Raw genomic sequence first — 20897 nt, forward strand, 5'->3', positions numbered from 1 at the left:
TGACACCCTTATCACAGTTACCCTTTAAATTAGGGAGCCTTGGCAGGAAACTTAGGGAAACTCATCACAGGTTTCTTCCCTTGACTGGGACTTGTGGACGCTGATAGAGAGAAACAGGTCCAAGTGGAACTCAGGGACATTATTCATGAGCTTTGTTACCAAGTGACTTAATTTCTGCCTCCTCACCTTTTAATTGAGGTTGATAAGGAACTGCTATGAAAACGAAGCATAAGCATGTCTGTAAAATACTTTGTGTGCAAGTGTAACTCCCAATTGATGTTCAGTAACAGTCGTTCCACAAACAGTCAAGCACCCATTGTATAAATGTCATGTGATTTCCCCATCTTTCCTTCCCTTTTGGGGCCTCTCAGTCACACACCATATGCAGTCTTTCTAAGCCAGCAGACCAGAGGATCAACTTCCCTTATAAACCATTAGCCTCTGAAATCCCAGGGACTCAACTATAAATTATTTTCCTGGTGTATGTGTTGGAGGGGGGTCCCTTTCTCTTCCCCATTTATCTCCTGCCCAGCATCTTAATTTGCTATATGCTGTAAATTGTAATCTTTAAATCAGACTCCAATTTAGGTGATAAGAATCACAATTAATTAGGCCAGACTGTCAGAGATAAGTATAATCTTGCATCTCAGTTATCTCTTTGGCTAAGGCCAGCAGAAGCAAAGCTGTAATGTCTGCTTATGTTCGATAAAGTCTTAGCCCGTTTGTTTTGTTTTTTTTCCCTGTACTAGTCTCTTGTCTAGAAATAAAAATTAAATGAGCAGAAGATCTCAGATCCCTTTCATTTGTTTTTAAGCTGTGGAGCAGAAGAGATAAACCAGAAGATAAACTTAAAGATACTAAAGACTAATTATAATTAGTTCAGGGTATCTGAAAAGATTTGCAGACTTCTTGTTTAAATCTGTTGACAACCCTTTTAATTCCCTCCACCAAGTTATGTCTGAAAACAGTGTAGTTGTTTTCAACTGAAGATTGACTTTCACATCTACTCTTTCTACTCCCATTTTCAGTGCCCATATTTTTTTTCTTCTTCCTCCCCCAAAAGTTCTTGTTTTCACCAAATTCAATATCATTCCAACTTCATCTTTCCTTTACATTCAGAAAACTGAAGTATAATAACTCAAATAAATAGTCCTTATAGGGGAAAAGTACAGTATATTCAAAATCATGTGATAACTTAGACATGACTTTTGAAAAGATATAGAGCATTTCTATATAGAGAAAGGCAAAATATATGCCTCCTCTACTAAATGTACTTCCAGTTGGCCACCTTAAAGTACTGAGAATTCCTTCTCTCTCAGTCTTTCCTAGTAGTTTCTGGTCTTAAAATTTGCCGTTGCAATTGGGTATTTTAAAAAAAATCTATTAATAAAAATGAAAAAGATTACATGAATAATTCTAAATTAATAATAGCTACCCATTAGTTTGTGCTTTCTACATTCTGGGCACTATGCCTACGCATGTTTGTTTATATGTTCATTTAATCACTGTTACACTTAAAATTATTCCCATTTTCCAGATCAAGAAACTGGGGCTCAAGTTAACTGATATACCCAAGATATATCTAGTAAGTGGCAAAGCCAAGATTAAAACTCAGGTCTCTTTGGCTTTAAACCTGTGCTTTTTATAATTTAACCCTTGATTAAACAGGTGTGTTCTAAAACTAAGGAACCCATAGTTGTTTTTTGTTTGGTTGGTTTTTCAGGTTTTTTGGTTTGTTTGTTTTTTGCTTTTAGTTTTTTAGCTTCATTATCTTAGCTAGCATTGGTTATGGCTTTGCTCACAGAACTTGAGAAGTTTAAACATTCAGGGTATTAACTGTTACAAGCATAAAGTATAAACGTGCTTATAAGGTTTATTTAAGAAAAGTATTGGGATTTGTTAGATTTATACCCACCAGAATGTACATTTTTCATTTGGAAGAATGAGAGAGATTCAGGCAGAAATAAAGTTTTGATTCAGCAACAGTTAATAAACAAACATCTTGATTTAATATTGATCCTCACTTTGCCTATACATTTTCTTCTCTGTGTATTTGTATTATATTTTAAAAGGTAAGTGGCAGTTTTTTGTGCACTTCCAAGCTGCTTCCATCAGTAATGAAATACTTGGCTGGGGCAGTCTCTGGAGTCCCAGAATTTCAGCTTAAATTTTCCATTCATCCCTGCCAGGCACTAACTCTGAAATACCTTTTTTTTTTTTTAATGGAGAAGGCTTCCAAAAGGTGCAGCTGTGTGCTGGTTTCATCTTGCACTTTGTAGCGGTGTTGGCACCCTTTAAAGTGAGGAATGCCGTCTCCCACACACCACTGGTGCCCAAGGACTGTTCAGGCCTGTCCATGTCAGTGGTTTGGGAAGGGCCTACGTTGGGAGAGAAGGCTCTCTTCTGTTCCATGTGATCAGTTGTCACCAGGGCAGAGGAGGAAAGTAGAACTAGTGGAAAATGCAACATCTGATGGGTCATCAAAAATTCTCCGCAGCCTGGGACCCCCATTTCATCCGTGTTCTTGTTAGAGATGGATTCCTCTCTTCTTTTGAACTAGTAAACGTCTTGGCTTCTCTGCCACTTTTAGACTCTTCTGCTGTTCTTTCTTGTCTTCTCTCCTCTTAAGTAATACTGATTTCTTTTGATGAAAAATGATTCAGCTAAGTGAAAAACCAGTGTTGGATTGTAATAGAGGAATCTGAAATTCACCCAGCATTTTAAGATTAGACTTGGCTTTCCAGACTTATATACACTGGCTACAGCAGGATTCAAAAACCAAAAAGCATTCCTCAGTCAGGGATAAAAATCTGTCTGGAAGGCAAAATCAAATGAGAATTTATATATAAACTTGATGAGGATTTTGCTCTGTTAATTTGTATTTTGTTTAATAGCCACCATCTATGATCTATATATTTTGGATTTTTTTTTAAGTTCCATTGTGTTTTAGTTTATTGAACTGTATGATGTGGTACTTTATCATGGACTTTTCAAAGAACGACTTGCCAAATTTGGTACTTCGTAACGATTGTCATTTCCTGTTGGAATTTCTTAAAATGGGTTCTAACGGAAATGTGACTGTTGGCCCTGTGTAATTAATAAAATTAAAGGAATAGTTGATTGTAGAATTGTTGAAATAATGAATCTGTTGCTTTAGAGTGCTTTTTAGACTTTCAATGTTAATTGATCCTGCTGTGCAAAGTAGAAGATGTGAGTTTTAAAGGCTTCTTGGGTAAAGCTTCCACATTCCCTGTGTTTAAATATTTTAAAGGGGAAGTGGATTGAATCATAGATGTTGTATTAGATCATGGGAAATCCTTGAATTGTTGGGTTTTTTTTTTAATTTTCTCTCTTTGTAAAATTTACCTTTTAAAACTCTCGTTGCTTTGATCAGCTATGATAATACATTTGGGTAATAAAGCTTTTTCAGTATTAAAAATTCAGTGGTAAATTTGCTATATTACAAAAAGGGTAACTGTCCCTCCCAATGTATACATCTAGTTTTTTTTTTTCTCTTTTTAAAGTGTTCTGGGGTGCACTTTGAGCAAGGTTCCAGTGTTGTTGCAGATACCTGATAGCCATCACAGTGCTTTTTAGAAACTACATGTAGTACTTGTACCAGTGAAACAAATATTTTGTAGCACAGGATGTGGAAAGTAAACTACCAGTTTTTGCCACAGAAACACTGAAAGGACTAAGGAAACGTTTTTGGTTTTTTTGTTTTTCCTCCTCCTTCAAGCTGAAGGGAAGAAATAAGAGTGATAGAAATGATTTTATGTGTAGTATTTCCCAACCCAGTAATGTAACAACTCTTGGGTGCATATTTCAATCACAGTTAGGTGAAATCTTTAATTATCACTTAATTTAACTTTCATATTTGCCTGCAGAAACGATCGTGTTGATAAGATTCTGGGAGGAGGTAAACCTTTATTAAGTAATTCCACTTTCACTTGCCAGCTTCAAAGATTTTTTTTTTTTTAATAAAAAAATGCTTGTGTTAATTCATGAGGGAAGAGAAAGGAGAACTAGGCATGTTCGTTGGACAAGTGTTGTGTGGATGTCTGGGTTCATGTGTTTACTGTTTCATCTCTAGCTTTTTGCATCTTGCCATGTGCTGAAATCTCTAAGTTTGAGAGGGCTAAGGAGAAATGCTCCAGGGAGTCCTGATTAGTAACATTTCTCTACAGCACTCCTCTGCCTTTCTGTGTTCCTTCTGTTACATATGCTGACAAGATGGTATTTCAATTTGCTCAGTGTTGAAGGCATTTATAGGGGAGGATGTTTGTGTGAGCTGATAATCTAAGGCAAAGGGAAGTAGTTTATAGTTTTATTGGAGGAAATGAAAGGCTATGCTCTTTCATTTTACGGTATTTCTTTTCTTTATTTCACAGTGCTTTTAATTATAAAGTCTACAAAACTTGCAAGATATTTGTATTTTAAGTCCTTTTCAGGTGTACTTAGATGTTAACATTTGGGCGATGTCATTGCTGGATTTTTTCAGGGGGCTGGGGAGTCACCCACATGGATTTGCTTATCATAACAGCATGTCCTAAAACTTGTTACTAACACAAAACAGGCTGCTAGCTCCATTCCTGTTACTGATTCTGGGGGTTTGTAGTCATCCCTGGGAATCTGTCGTTCTGGCAGGTTCCCCAGGTGTCCATAGGCTCAGGTGGTGGAGGAAACCGGTGAAACGAGGTTCCCACACAGCTCTCTGCATAGCGACTGTTGGAAAGTCGGTGACGTTATCTGTCCTGCTTTTATGAAGTCCAGAAGGTGTTCAGGTGCTTTTACAGTAGGGGAGAATCACCCAGGGAACTGAGTGATACTTTGTGTGCCCTGAGTTCAGGTTTGAAAAGTCCCATGTCCGGATGCCCTGTCCTTGGGGATGGTTTTATAGTGGGGGTCTTCGTAGCACAAAGTCAACTCCGGAGTCAAAATAGGCCCTTGCTCAGGTGATAGGACGGCATTCTTCAATACTGTGCTCACTAGCCACACATAGCTGTTCTATTTTAAATCCATAAAAGCTACAAATTCAGTTTCCCAGTTGGAATGGCTACACTTCAGGTGCTCAGTAGCCACATGTGCTGCTGCCCTGTGGGATAGCCCCACGCACGGAGCACTTCCATCGTCATAGAGCATCCTCCTGGAGAGTGCTGCTACCGGGTTCTCTCCCTTAGCTTAGCTCTTCTCCCTTCATCCTGGGTAACTGCAGTGGCTAGTGGAGTTAGGTGGTGAGATCACATTACTGTCTGTCTCAAGGAATACTGCAACCTAAAAGCATCTAACATTGCAGGGGTTGGGTTTCCAACATGACGTAAATCATACTTAATTCTCTGAGGTCAAAATTTAATAACATAATCTTACTGTGCTAAGGTATTGTGAGTCTGTTATTTTTCTCTGCTGACTCAGTATTAGAAAGCTGGGCTTCATTAGAAATTTGTTTAATGTGGTGTATGGCTTCTAATAAAGAATCACACCACTGAAATCTCACTGGAACAAAAGTGCCAATATTTAGTCTTTCTTAGATTATATAAACTATTCCTATATAAGGTTCATCACCGTGCATTCTTAAGTGTCTAAAACGTTACTTATTGATGGCTGATAAAGTCTGCACATGTCGGTATTTTCATAAAGACTGTCAGTTTACCTACTTTTGCAGTTTGAGAAATTTGAGATGAGTATGTTTAGCTCCCCCTTCTGGTGTATTATGAGGAAAAAAATTTTTACTTAAGATGGTTTTCTATATATATACTTTTATTTCCCATATGATTCCATCCCAGTGAATATAATTTATTTTCAAGTGAGGTCTCTAATTTCCAAGTATTTCAGCATTTTCCATATGTCTTTCTATTATTGATTTTATTTTAATTCTACTATGGTCAGAATACATGACTTACAGTATTTTGATTCTTTTAAATTTACTGAAAGTGTTAGCACCGTACCCTTAGTGAGTATTATGTTTTACTTGAAAGGAATGTGCTCCCTGCTACCAGCTGGAACACTCCATAAATGTCAACTAGGTCAGGCTGGCCAGCATTGTCACTCCAGGCGTCCACATCCCAACCGATCCTTGTCCACGCGTCGTACCAGCCACAACGAGAGGAGAGCCAAAATCCCAGACCACAGCCATGCATCCGCCTGTCTCTCTCCCCAGTTCCACCAGCTTCCTTCTTTTTTCATTCAGCGTAAAGCTCTGCCATCAAGTGCATACCCATTTAGGACTCCCGAGTCCCCCCGACTAGTCCATCCATCATCTTTCTCTAATGACTCTCTTCACCTCCAGCAAAATCCACCTCCCCGCCGCCAAGTCTCCCTTGTACGACACCAATACAACATCCCAGTTTTCTCTGGTTTCCTGTATTTTTGGAGTGAAAATACAATTAACAGTATAATGCTGAAGGACGTTATTTGTGTCATCCAGTTACATTTTTTTTTTTTTTGACTTTTGTATCATTTGGTAAAACATGTAAATAAACCATGGAAAGACAGTTTATGAAAGCATCACATTTCTTAAGCTATTAGCTGACCAAAATACATGTAAACAAATACAGGCTTTCCAACAGCACATATATGGGGACTTAAATTTGAGTGTCACATGGCCAGTGACCATTTGTCTGGGCTTTGTATCTGCCGCTAAGCCCACCCGACCTTTGTGGGGTTGGGGCAGTAGCACGAAAGGAGGCCCGAGCACTTGCGTCTCAGTATTTTAAAGTTACGTCGTGTTAACAAACTGTTCAGAAAATCTGTTCTGTCATCCTGCCTGGACAGTTATTTCTTCATGATGACAAGGAAGCCAGATTTGAAGTTAAATTTCTTAGGTTTGGGTTCTGAGTTCTGCCCCAGAGCGTGGAGATGTGGGGAGAGCTGGCTCCCGGGCCACCCCAGCTTGGCCCTGCGCTGCCATGGCCTCACACAGCCAAACTTCTTTCTGTCCTGAGCCCCGGCCCACTCCGAAGGCCGAGGGGGCACCCCTGCAGGGAGGTCTGCCCTGGGGAGGGTGGACCTGGGAAGAGGCCATGAGAGGCACTGGCCAGGAACCCTGGGATTCTGGGCAGCATTCTGAGTGTGTCCTAGGAGAGAAGAAGCTGCCACGTCCTGTTGGCCCCCAGACTCATCGCACTGTGGGAAGAGGCACAGTTGCGGGGCAGCCAGGGAGCAAGCCTTCTAGAGCCCAGGGCCCAGCACTGGCCGTCTCTGGTTCCGGCCTGAGTTTGCTGCTGCCCCAGCAGCACTCCATTACTTCGTGTCTCGGTTTTCTTCCCTGTTGTCAAGTGTACTGGATTCAGCATAACCCGAGGATTTTGTTTACTTACAGCTTCGACGCTCCCAGACCTTGCAGAGCAGTTTGCCCCTCCTGATGTCGCTCCACCGCTCCTCATCAAGCTGGTGGAAGCCATTGAAAAGAAAGGTAATCTGACTGGTAGCCAGGATCTGTTAACGGGGGGCGGCCTTATATCGTGGGTGCTGTCAGGTATATTTGTCTTGTGGGCATTCTTTGGATACACTTCTTGCCACCTGTGCTGGACACCAAAGCTCCTTGTTGCCATGACCTGGGGAGATAATCTTGGTCTGACTAATAACTCCATACTAACGTGTAGTTACTGAATGGAAGCTATGAAAGTCTCCATAATTGAGTAAACTCGATTAACTTGCTCCTTGGTGGCCAGATGATTTTGCCAAAATTATTGACAGGCCAGCTAAGATGAATCGTAGGCACTGACTTCCAAGAATATTTGGTGCACATCTAGAATAGATACTGGATGGAAACTGGAACATCTTGCTGGCAGCAGGCTCTTGGGTTCTCCAGAGAGATGTGTTTTGCATACTCAGTCTGTTTCGTGTCCTAGGTCTGGAATGTTCAACTCTCTACAGAACACAGAGCTCCAGCAACCTAGCAGAACTACGACAGCTTCTTGAATGTGGTGAGTGTCACGGAACTAGAAATACGTGAAAGATGGTTCTTACCTGTCTGTTTCAGGTAAAACACAAAAAACTTGAACTTAACCATGCAATGTTTTCCGTTTGAAGGGTGCTCAGAAATCATACACACTTCCCCTCTGCCCTCTTCTGGTAAGAGTGCAGACCTTTGATGTCTGTCTCCTGAGTTGGGCATGTGTGCACGCTGCCTGCCGGTACATTGGCTGTCATCACAGCCACAAGCCTCCAGGTCCTGCAGAAATTGCAGAGGAGAGAAACATCTTGGGATTTCTCTAGCTCTGCTTACCTACCATCTTTTTCTGACCTTGCCATTGGCTACATCTAATTCATCTGGACCAGTTGAAAAAATATTTATGAGTCTCTGTCATTTAACAAATGTCTCCGGCTTTTTTCCCTTTCTCTTTTTCCTTTTCCCTTTCCCTTCTTTTCTTTCTATCTTGCTTCTTTCCTTCCTTCCCTTTTTGCTTGCCTGCCTTTTCATGCCATATTTACATCAAGTAACATCATGATATTGTTCTAGTCAGTAGTGAGCTGGTAAACCAGCTATCTGGGGGCGTGGTGAGAAGACCTGGTTTGTGGCATTTACCCATTTCTGTGGTTAATTTCAAGCTACCAGCATGTGATCACTGAACTCCAACATGGGAAGAACTGTGAGCCGGTGCAAGTCGACTCTAGCACACCCTTGGTTAAATGACATCAATTAATTCACCAAGTTGGTGGCTTTAGTCTTTGTTCCCCCTCCCTCCTTTGCCACACAGAACAAAACTGTACAAATGTGAATATCTTTACTTGCCATCATTCCAACAAGTCATCTTCTGTATTGACTTCTAGACCTCTCAGATCCTTCATTTCCTCCCAATATTGGGCTTTTTTTTTTTTTTTTTAAGAAAAATCATTTTCTGCCTCACATTATTTTAACTGAATTTGGATGCTTGGACCAAAAGGAATGAAACCCAGTTTTGGAAGGAGTACTTTCAGAAGTATAGTTGTGCCAAGAGTGCCCAAAGGATATTTAATAAATGAAAACTTGAAGGGTAAAGCAGCTTCAAAATGAAGCAGCTTATAAGAATTTCTAGAAAAGATGTTTCGGGGGGGGGGGGAAGATTAGATCTTTATCAGTCAATAGTTTCACTTGAAATGCACCGCCTGAATGTTTGAAGCTTAAAAAAAATTTTTTTTAACTTTTATTTTTCCTTTGTACATAGAAATCAGTCTTAACACACACACAGGGCATATCCTCCCACACATACAGAGCAGGTCATTAGAAGTTGACTGGCAGAAAAATCAGGGTGAAAAGATTTTTTTTTTTTCTAACAGCTTTACCAGGGTATTAAGGAAACAGTGAATTTTGTCCTAGCCAGTTGAAATCAACATACATGTTTTGGTCAGAAAATTGGTCAAATTAAACATGTCAAAAGTCACAGGAAATGTTTAGACCTCAGAGACCGATGAAATGGGAGTTGAGAAACAGTGGTTAACTTTTTAAATGTGACCCAAAACAAAATGATGCAGTTAGGCTAAAAAAAAAAAGCCTTCACACCACCTGTGAGATGGAATAAATAACCCAAATTCACGTCAACAAGAGATTTTGACAACTTTCCTTCCCCATATGAGATCAAAACATACGTATAAAACTGGTTTCACTTGGGTTCTGTGCTATAAAAGTGAATTTTGTGGCAAAACAAAAAAAGATGATCTCAAGTTAGGAGGAGTGGTTCCTCCAGCATGGTTTCCAGCTTGAGGATTTTTAGTCCATAAAAAATTGTAATATCCTGGAGGAGGCTCAGACCAAGAGAAGTCACTTACACTGAAAACAAAAAGCATGGCTTTTAGCCAACCCTGTGAATTACCAGTGTCTGAAAAGGACAGACGTGGTTGGAGGACAACAGCCCCCTTTCATCAGCACCTGCTAAGTTACTGTATTTCATCCACACATTAACCTTGTGCTCCAAGTATTAGTAACTGCTGATGGGAAGGCTGTGACTTGCATCCAGAGTGGTTCTGACTGTAAAAGTCCTTATTCTCTTTTGCCCCCACTATACCTAAAATAAATGATTTCTTTCTTGTCTTGTTTGAATTTTAATGGTGTGAATTTTCTTTTTCTCTCTCTCTTTTTTTTTTTTTTTCCTTTTTGATTTCTCTTAACCTGAATCAGGCTTTTTCTTTGAGTTCTCATCACAGGGAAAAACACGTGTGACTGTGTGGGGATGGGTATTAACCAGACTCATTGTGGAGATCATTTCACAGTGGTGTATATGACTGTCAGTGTTGTACACCCGAACCTCGTGTAATGTGTGTCACTTATGCCTCAGTTTTAAAAATCAGGCTTTTTCAACCTCAATACTATGTAAGGATGGATAATTCTTGGTTGTAAGGGGCTGCTGTGTGCCCTGCCGGAAGTTCAGGAGCACCCCTGGCCTCTCCCCACTAGATGCCAGTGAGGCTCCCCCCTGGTTATGACAGTCCAGATGTCTTCAGCTATTGCCAGATATCTCATGAGGGCAGGGGTGGGGCAGCAAAATTGAGGACTCTGATTGAGAGCTGCTTCCTTAGGTAGAGACCGTTGGGGAGGGAACTCTGTTCTGGTGGGAGCAAGGGTGAAATGTTAGAGAGTTTACCGGTTGCCTGTCATGAGCAGACTTAGTGAAAAGTGGGGTGGAAGGGGGTGTGAACTCCCCCATCCCAGACCTAAAGATTGTGTAGCTCTCTCTGAGCTAACATCCAAAGTCATCACGTAACAGATGTGTGTCACTCCTGGAAGAGTACCTTAGGATAGCTTTTATGCGGAAAAGCAGACTTGGAGTACAGAAGTCAGAAACTCCCAAGATGCCCTAGAAGTTATCTTTAAAAAAAAAAAAAAAAAGTAAGAGACCATAACTGCAACGACTCTAGTGGAGTCAGACACAAGGTGAGCTGATCCAGAGGCTTGAAATAAGATCTTCCCATTTAGAGGCCGCCAGGGCTCTCTGGAACACACCTCACGTGTTAGGGAAGGGCTTTGGTGAATAAACATCACTCTTAGGACTTGCTGTAGTTCAGCCCACAAAGGTTTAACCAGCGCATTGTCTCCTGAGCACTGAGGGATGCGAGAAGAGCAGGTGAGAGCCGCAGGCCCCCGCCCTTGAGGGACGTCAGTCTAGGAGAGACACGCTTGGTTACTGCGCTGTCTGGGGGGTGTCATGATAGGGGGTGGCCCCTCAGCAAGCATGCACACAGGAGGCCGCAGAAACCCCGCTGGAGGGAGGGGAGTGTGGGAAATTTAGCATCTTAATGTTTATACCTCATTGCCAAATGGCCTTTTTTAGGATGAGCGAATTAAGTAATATGAATTTGCTGGGCAAAGTGATATTGAGTGAAGTATACAGGGGGGCGACTTCCTGGGTGGGGCAGCAGCTTGCCATGTAGTCAGTGGCTATGGGATGTTCTTACAGGGAGGCACACACAATTTTTTTGTCTGGAAGTCACACTGGTAGTTGAATTACTGTCCATGTGGATCCTTTATGCAAAGACCTACCTTGTCCTGCCCTTTCCCCGACTTGTTAGAGATGTGATATGCCTCTGGTTAGTCCTGTGTAGGACGTTTAAGTGATTGAACCCTTTGCTTCTCCACCTTTTAATTCTTGTCCTCAAACTAATCTGTCCACATTTTCCACAAGATGGACTTTTTAGAGCTTTAAAAGGGGTCATCTGGTTATCTTTCATAAGATCTGCCCACTGAGTGGGACAAGTTTGGCTTATGAGGACAACATATCCAAGGGACTTCTGTAGGTTGCAGCTCAACGGGGAGCGCGAACACCACGCACGGTCCGTGGGTGTCCGGGATGCTTCCCCTTCTCGTGCCGAACACCTGGGAGTCAACTTTGGTTTTTCTCCCATCCTCTCCTAGACCGCAGCCCCAGTCAGTCACCTAGTTATGTCATTTCTTGATAGTGGCTCACACATCGTTCTGACTGTCCTGGAATTCTCAGGTTACCAAAAGTGGTGTCAGCACTTCCAGCGCTCTCCTTCCCGACTTATTTTTACCACTACGATTGATAAAGCTCCTTAAAAATGTAGTGTTTTGCTCATCAGCTCCCATTCTCCCCTGAGCACAGGAAGCTCCAGGTGATTTTCCTCAAGGCACCTTCCCCATCAGTAGTGTGCGTCCTTCAGCAGCTGTGTGGTCCTTCCTGCCCCCAGCTCCCTTTCTTTCCACCGGGCACTGTGCCTCGCTCTACCCCAAGTACTCAGAGAGTGGCGGTGATTCATACCACCCCAGTGTTCAAGTGCCTGACCTCTGTTCCAGCTGAAGGATTTACAGGACAGGCTGCTGGTCTTATCTGAGAGAGTTCAGTGCCCACGAGTTAGACTGGTAATACCTTCATCAGAATACCCTGTCAGAATTAAAGGGAATCATTCCACAGATGTTCAAATTATTTTTATGGGTATTCTAGAGGTGGACTGCTCAAACCGTCTAATATCTTACTGTTTAATCAACCACTCTGTTGGGTTAAATTTATATTAATACTTATGCAGTATTGAGCAACTCAAATTTTAGGAAATCTGTGGATTTGCGTTTCACATTTTTTCCTCCATATTTTCTTGTTGTGGTTTTAGGAAGTACTTACTACTTGAGTAGCCATCCTAGACAGAACCGTTCTCCATCAGGGCAGAACCACCCTCCGGAACGAATCTGGAGATGCTGTGGGAGCTGCCTCAGCTTGCTAGGGCTGCCGTGACAAAACTGCACAGAATGGGTGGCTTAAAACACAGAAGTCTATTTGCTCACAGTTCTTGAGGCTAGGAGTCAGGTTTGGTTTCTCCTGAGGCCTCTCTCCTTGGCTTACAGACGGCCACCTCCCTACTATGTCCTTAAGTGGCCTTTCCTCTGTCTGTGCACCCCTGGTGTCTCTGTGTGTGTCCAGATTTCCTCCTTTTATAACATCAGTCAGACTGGGTGAGATCCTGCTCTAATGGCCCTATCTTAACTTAGCCACATCTTTAAAGGCTCTGTCTCCCAATACATTCACATTCCGAGGTGCAGGGTCCTTCATGCTAAATGCTTACAGTGTTGGGGACAGACCTACACAAGGAAAAACCATTCTATTCAGAATGCCAGGAGCAACCCCTATGAGAAACACTGCTAAGATACTCAGGTATCTTATATTTGTCCCCATCTTGCTTCCTTTCATGTGTCACATCTAAGTCACACATTCAGAAAATCGGCCCAACCAATGCGTAAAATGTCTGAATTTTTTTTTTTTCCTATCATAGATGCCGCCTCCGTGGACTTGGACATGATCGATGTGCATGTTTTAGCAGACACTTTCAAACGCTATCTCCTGGACTTACCAAATCCTGTCATTCCGGTAGCCGTTTACAGTGAGATGATTTCTTTAGCCCAAGGTTTGTCTCTTCCAAGAACCCCCTTGAACATAGACTGAGATGTGGGTGTGCTTGTAAACTCAAGTGCTGCATATAAAGAGAGGTCTTTGGTAGGAATCTGCCCCACCTCCCCCCATGCCGATCAGCACAAATTCCCTCCCTTAACAGGGCAACCAGTAGAAGAACCAGGCTCTCGTTTGCTTAGGAAGGCCAGACACATGCTGAAATGGCTAACTGTTAACCTTTTATCGGGATTAACAAAGTTCACTATGTCAGTGAGGGCCTCCACGTTCTAAGTACCAGATTCAGGGAACCAGGACCCAGTGAGTAGGGATGTCCCTGTCCCCTCCTTCAGTGGCCATTACATAATGAGCTGAAGGACGAGGACTCTCTGTTTTAGGAGCTCCTGCTCAGTTAAAGTGCTCTGGGGACAGGAAGTTGTGGTTTGTAACCTTCAAAGTTAAAACCTGCGATGCTTATCAGATGCTCCTCCGGGTTAGCCAATCACGCTTGAAGCCGCTCAGTAGAAGGTAGAGCTCTGGCGGCGCACCCAGAACCTCTTGTGGTTTTGTACACCAAGAGCTTCTTGCATTTCCATCTGACTTGAGATTGCTACTTTCTCATAATGCCTTTTCTAACGAGAAGAGCAAATGTACCCTCCGCTCCTTCTGCTGCCTGTGTTTTAAATGACTTCTCTGTAGCTCGAACAGAAATTTTCAAGGTATTTATTCACTGATAGCTGGAAACGATCTCTCATTCTTTTTTCTTTCTTGCTTCACCCTTTTTTTTTTTTAAAACCTGTAGAAGTGCAAAGCTCCGAAGAATACATCCAGCTGTTGAAAAAGCTCATTCGGTCGCCTAACATACCTCATCAGTATTGGCTCACGCTTCAGTATTTGCTGAAACATTTCTTCAAGCTCTCTCAAAGCTCCAGCAAAAACCTTCTGAATGCAAGAGCTCTCTCTGAACTTTTCAGCCCTCTGCTTTTCAGATTCCCAGCAGCCAGGTAAGTGAGAGAAGAGCACCTTGGACTTGGGGGTGGTGAGGGGAGTCCTAAGTCGGCTGGCCAGTAAACTGATTCTAAAGGTCCCGGTTGGCACATGCGTGGGCATACTGACCTCAGACACACTCATTTCATTGTGTAGTAATGAAAATGAGTTTGTTGCTGGGGTAAAAGTTTCTAATGGAACTCTTTTTTTTTTTTTTTTTTTTTTTTTGGTAGCTCTGAGAATACTGAACACCTCATAAAAGTTATAGAAATTTTAATCTCGACCGAATGGAATGAACGACAGCCTGCACCAGGTAATGCCTCCTGAACATTTAAAATTCCCTTGTTGTTTGGTTTTTAAGAGCCTGAAAAATGGTGGCTTTAAATCTCCTCCAAAGTAATGTCAGTTTCTCGTAGACTTGAGATCCGTAATAATGTGTTACCTTACGATTTAAAGAAAAACGGCTGGGTGGCAGCATATCTGGTCTGTATTATCTGGATTTCGATATTTGTGGATTTTGCATAATCTGGGTTTTAGGTGAGGGGTTTTGGGAGAGCGCCCGCTCCCCTCAGCTCTGATGCTTCAAGTTGTTGCATAAATTATGGAGTTCATTTTCACTGCTGGCATTTTTGTTTTTCTTTCTAATACTTATAAAGTAGGGAACTTATAATTACTAGATAATTTAAAGTATTTTGGAATGTGTTTTTTGGAAGCAGGTGGGCTGAGAAATGTCTGTGAAAATAAACATTTTTAATAATGCGAGCAGTATGCAACCAGGGGTTCACTGCAGCAAGTTAAGAGTGAGCCAGACACTTCTTTGAAAGCAGGCGGGCGTTCAGTTAGCCATTTAACAGAGCAGGAAGTGTAGACTGTGTTAGCAGTGGATTTAATTTAAACCGATGTACGTTTCTTCTACTGTGGCAAGTCTAAGCAACTTGACTTTGCTGTGTACCAGTTAAAATTTAGCTGGTCATTTAGAGTAGTGATTGGGGGCCTAGAACTGAAGTTTCAGGACTAGTAGAAGGTATGGTTCATAGTCTGCATTTATGCTTCGAATTTAATTAAAGCATCATGAATTGATTGTTTATTATACGTAATTCATGCAGATTATCAAATTTATCTCTATACTAGCAGGCAGTGGGGCCCAGTTATCAGTCAGGCAGTGAGAACTCAGTGGGGCTTTTTGTTTCAGGTGTTCCATAGCCAGGCTTGGTTGTTTGCATCTGGATGGGGCAGACAGAGAGCCAAGGGTCTAGACTGAAAACCTAGCTGTAGGGATTGAATAAAGGATGAGATAGGTAACCACGCATGATACAGGTATCAGGAGGGGCTTCTGTGGACAGACCCAAACTATGGTACCCATGGGTGAGAGAGGCAGCAGAAATAATGCATAAAGCAAGCATGGTCCATTCCAAATATTCCAAATCCCAGCGAGCAGGCGATGCATCAGGGCTACCCTGGATTGTAGGTCAGCTGCACCAGAGAAGTCTGTCAACAGGTGCAGCCCAGGACTTTAGTCCTGGGCAGTGGCGGCTGGCCAAAAGGTTTCATGTCATGTGACTGCTCAGGTCACTCGATAGCGGGTTTTGGAGCTCTGTGCTGGTGTTCAGAGGCTGCCTTTGGGCTGAGTAGGAAGCAGTGCAGTGATAGCAGTACCCTGTGGGGAGGGATGGGGGCAGGTGTGGACCGTGACTGCCCACTCCTGGCCTGATCACATGGTGATGGGAAGGTAGAGTTCTAGCAAGGACAGAACAGGGCCCTAAGCCAAAGGATTGAGCTGTGATCTCTCACTTCCTCTGGACTTATGTGTGGAGGACATCTCAGACAGGGAGAGCTGGGTCTTGTTTGCAGGAAACAGGGGTCCTGGTCTTCTAGTGGTCATCCCTCTGGAAAGCGGAGACACGGAAGCTGAAAGCCAGGTTTGATAGATACTCACAAATGAATTTACCCCATGGAGTTGTTGAGAATTTCTGCTACACAGGGTGTAGCTTACTCAGTGGTGGAGTCTAAATTCACCTGCCTGGTGTGAACTGGTTAAACGTCTCAGTTTTAGCCAAATTCCAACCGTCAAAAAATTCATCTGCAGCCGGTTTCATGATGCACCTTTAAAACTGCTTGACATATCATCGTCCCTCCATTCTTCTTGGTGTGCCAGGTTCAAAGGCAGATTAGTTCCATCAGCTCCATTGAGAATGAGAAATAAAGCCGTGAACATTTGCTGAAATGTCCCAGAACGCCTGCAGCCTCTTCCCAAAAAATTGCCTGCAAGTAATTTTTAAAGCCTAGTTTGAGCCACTTCCCCCTTTGTGTGGTATCTCTTAGCTGTTTTGGAAATCACATGGGTCCTTTGGAATGATGGCTTCAGCATCTGTCACTGGTGAAAATACACTACCCACCCCAGGACAGCGTCCTCCTCCTGATCTCCCGTGTATTCAGGAGTGGCTCCAGTGCAGACGCTCGGCAGGACACCCTGAGTTAGAGAAATGGCTTCTGAGGCCTGGTAGGAATGCAGTGCTTTGGTGGAGTCAGTACCCTGGCACGTGCTAGTCCCTGAGGGCCGGGAAGCACACCACCACGCATCTCCAGGGAACGGTCATAAATCATTGATTTGCCATAACTTTATTGTCGTGAATAGAAACGTGTGCTTGAATGATACTTCGGGGGTAGGGGAGAAGCAAGACTATTATGGGGCAAATAGACATCCTTTCTGGTTGTTTCCAGGTGGAACTTGAAATGGTAGGCAGAACTAATGATGTTTGAGGCAGCGTGTCAATTCACATAAAGACCCATTAGCACATAGTATGTAATTAAATTCTAGGTGGGAGGGCATGTACTGCAAGTATAAAAAGAATCTGAGAGATGTGATTGGTGACGTTTCAGGGTAATTGAGTAGAAAGAAAAAGCTCACAGAAAGAAAGAGGACTTGAAATGGTCTTTGAAGAATAGGTACAATTCCTCCAGGGGAAGGAGAAATAGCGTTTCCATTCAAGGAGTTTCAAAGATTTATTCAAAATAAATTGCAAAGGACAAAAATAACAGCTCGATATTTATCCTAGATTTGAAAAAGCAGTAAGCATTTTAAGTGACAGTATCGTGAAAAGCATCACTTTAGAGTTGAAGCATTGTCCGGCTCTTCACGTGTACACGAAGAAACTGAAGCCCATAGAGGTGGCTGATGTCACCTCAGGTGTGTTGGAACCCGGTCTGCGGGAGGACCCGGCCTGGGACACCAGCCTCCTGTTCTTTCTGCTGCCAGGCTTTTGGAACTGTTGTGAGCAACGGGGTTGTTTTTAGTGTCCAGTCAAAAAGTCCTCTGAAGTTTCCAGCAAGTAATAAACTAAAAATAGGGGATATTTGCTCCTGTGGGTCACATACAGTGAAGAGCCCCAATGTCTTTTTTTTTTTTTATTGCTTTGGGGATCAGGCTCAGAGTGGCTCCGTCCCTCGTGTGGTGGAAGTAACAGTGCGAGTCAGCTAGATCTGGGTTTGAACCCCAACTCTTGCTACTTGCTTGCCGAGTTCGCCATCCAGTCACTCAGCCTTTGCATACTGGAGCGCTGGACCCTGCAGTGTGTCTCCAGTGCCTGTTCTAGTTTTCAGGGCCCTGCTGGAGCTGGCCTCACCCTCGGCTCCATCTCCTCAGGCCGCCATCCTGGTTAGTGCTGTCTGCATCCTACTAGGCCGCTCTCCCCACAGACCCCATGTTTCTAGCCAGCAGATCCTGGCTTTGGGAGCCTGGAGGGACTTTAACACAAATCTGAAAGAGACACTTACTGGGCAGTTGCTGCCCAGTGGGTGCAATGCTTGGAGGGAGGAAGATGCCTTTATCTGATGCGCTGTGCTCTGTGTGTGGCTTATTGAGTGGAGGGGCCTGGATTTCTGTACTAGTTCCCTCACCACCTTGCCCAGGTGCCTTTGTACAGTGCACGCAATGCACATCTGTACCCAGCGGCCCCACACAGCGCTACCCTCTTCATCTGCCCCCGAGGAGGCCCTCCCCGGCTTTATGTGCAGGTTTTGGACTCATTCAGTACATTCCATGTCCTTCAGCCCCTTCTCTTCTTACACTTAACTGTTCTAGAGTTCTTCTCTGAATTTCATCTGCGCAGCTATTTGTCTCATAGACAAAGGCTTCTCCTTTCGAGCTCTTCCTAGCAGAGAACTGGGCACAGCATTATAATCATCCAAATGAAATTTGTTTTTATTCTTGAATAAAGTTCCCCACTTTCAAAGACCTCTCACACCAGCTCGTTGAATATATCCAGTACACCTGTGAAGTAAGGTGTCTCCCCTAGAGGGAGGGAAACTAAGGTTTGAAAGGCGAAAGCATAGGGTAAGTTCTCAAAACTCGGTTGATAATTTGTAGCTCCCTTTGTTATGAAAAGTCTTCAGAATGTTTAAAGGTGAAGAGCAGACTTTCTTGAATCATCATGTGTTATGTTGGCCCTACTGATACTTAGGTAGCTCAAGTCGATTTCTATAGGGTAACTAAGGTCAAAGCAGGGGCCATTGAACAGGGGGTGCCTTTGAATGAAACCCATTATAAGTGTATTTACATATTTCAGATTTCATGGATATACTCAGAAATATTAATGTAGCATAATTGAAGTCTAATATTGCACCCTCAAGCCCAAAGGGAAAATAAACGATTCTTTCTTCCCCCTGCCCTTCTACACCTGTCAGAGTTAATTTTTAACCACTGGTGCATTGGAAAACATTCATCCTGAAGAGCCTGATTCATAAATCTTGTTTTAAATGCCCTGGGCTTGGTTCTCAACCAAGACTAAAGCAAGCACTAAGGTAGAGGGAAATGACTTTCAAAGAGTTTTACTTTTCTCTGATTTATTTTTTATTGGGTTTAAAATGTGGTCTGACAGTAGAGGGTTCTTTCAAAGGTGAGAAATGAAACGCTGGGGAAAAAAATGCATGTGTTTAGATGGGTAGGAGTAAACAGAGGCAGACCATACTAGGTTTTGTCAAAAAATAGGAAGTTTTATTTGTGCTCTGAAAAGGGAGTTGAGGTTTTCAGGGCGCATGTACTGGAGGGAATAGCTCGGTTTTACTTTTGTTTTCATGGTGCAGCCTTCTCTTTCTCTCAAAGGACATCTGAGAAGGAAATTGCAGGGAAAGGGGCCCTTTTTTCTGCTAAGCAATGGGCACACCTTTTCAGGTACTTTGCAGCATCTATCAGTTTTGTGCACACATAAACCTGAGTTTAAACTCAAATGGACATCTTTCCTAGTGCAGGGTCACTAAGGGCCCTGGATGTGAAGAATTGGCATCATCCTGAAAGGACCTTCTGTCCTAAATTGTCTTAAGTGAAAATTATGAAGGGAGGCATTAATTTCACCCTTAAAAGAAGATTTTTGGTTTGTTTCCTTTTTTTTTTTTTTCTCACTGCCTTTTTTTTTTAATGGGCTTTTGTTCATAAATCATGGCCCATGAACACATTTAAGAAGCTGTGCAGGATGAAAGCTGCTTGTAGATCATTCACTACTCGACGGTGATTGGCACATGTGAGATACGGTCTTGAGTCTGTAACTTTCAAACATGCTTTAATGATTAAGCAGCTTTTTTCCTGTTTAGATCCCACTTGGTGAGAATTGAAATAGGGCCTATTTGGGCCTCTGAAATGAGTTTTACACAACTTTTTGAGGAAAGGGAAAGCAGTAAGATTGTTCTGAAGAAGCTAGAAAGTAAAGTTAGTTTTCATTTGTCAGCCTTACAATGTGTTTGAGTCTTTGGTTTTCAGAAATTAAAATCCAAGTTTTCTTATGAGGGCTTAGCAGGCATATGAAAAATACTGCCTCAATTGTTATGACATCTGTGCATTTGATTTCTTAGTTGTTAGTGGATCATATAGATTAAGTGGTGGTTGGGTAATTACGTTTATTTTGTGTGAAATTTTGGACATAGTGGGAGATGAAGGAAATTATGCAGGAAGTTGATTGTTTTCTCCCAAGCAGAAGGCACCGTTTCTGTTTTGCCAGCAGAGGGCTCCCTTTTTAAGCTAATAAAGAGCATGTGTATGTTTCAGTCAACTGAAATTGAATGGGAAAAGGCTCAGCTCACAGGGTGATATAGGGGAACCTCTGTGGTAGTGATTGTACATATTGTGAGAACTTTGAAGCAAAGTTTTCAAATCTATTTTAAGACTTTCTTTCTGTAAGTAGACAATGTGCTGTTTCCCAGTGGATCATCTTCTGAAACGGAAACTAGACTATTGGTCTAGAGAGCCTTTTACTCTTAGAAGGTTTTGACATGACACATCATGTGAATCCAGACAGGTATGCTTAAGGGACTGATGTTTCCAAGGTTTCTAGCTTTAGAAAGACTATTTTTAAGGAAGGGCAGGATTATGCAGCTCAGGACACAATGGTATTGAAGTAACCCTATGTCTGAGCTGGCAGGAGCTGGGAGATGCACTCATAGACTGTTTTTTTCCCCATTGGAAAAGGAAGTGTTTCGTATTGTAGCAATCACACCAAAGGAGAGTTTGTAAAAATCACGTGTGTTGTGAGTTTAGGATTAGCAGGACTTCCCAGATGTTCCAAGTACTCCTGAAGATGGTTCCTGCCTATGTGGACTGTGTCCACACCTAGA

General features: G+C 42.6%; 1 protein-coding gene across 1 annotated transcript in view; it reads left to right on the forward strand.

Annotated features, from left to right (window-relative positions):
* PIK3R1 (phosphoinositide-3-kinase regulatory subunit 1) overlaps positions 1 to 20897 on the forward strand; it is an 82995-nt gene that overhangs the window by 48268 nt on the left and 13830 nt on the right. The window contains exons 3-7 of the mRNA XM_032473519.1: positions 7319 to 7411; positions 7851 to 7925; positions 13195 to 13326; positions 14110 to 14311; positions 14528 to 14607. Of these exons, the coding sequence (XP_032329410.1) occupies positions 7319 to 7411; positions 7851 to 7925; positions 13195 to 13326; positions 14110 to 14311; positions 14528 to 14607 (582 nt within the window). The remainder of the gene's footprint in view (positions 1 to 7318; positions 7412 to 7850; positions 7926 to 13194; positions 13327 to 14109; positions 14312 to 14527; positions 14608 to 20897) is intronic.

Source organism: Camelus ferus, chromosome 3, assembly GCF_009834535.1.
Source record: "Camelus ferus isolate YT-003-E chromosome 3, BCGSAC_Cfer_1.0, whole genome shotgun sequence".
Lineage (NCBI taxonomy): Eukaryota > Metazoa > Chordata > Mammalia > Artiodactyla > Camelidae > Camelus > Camelus ferus.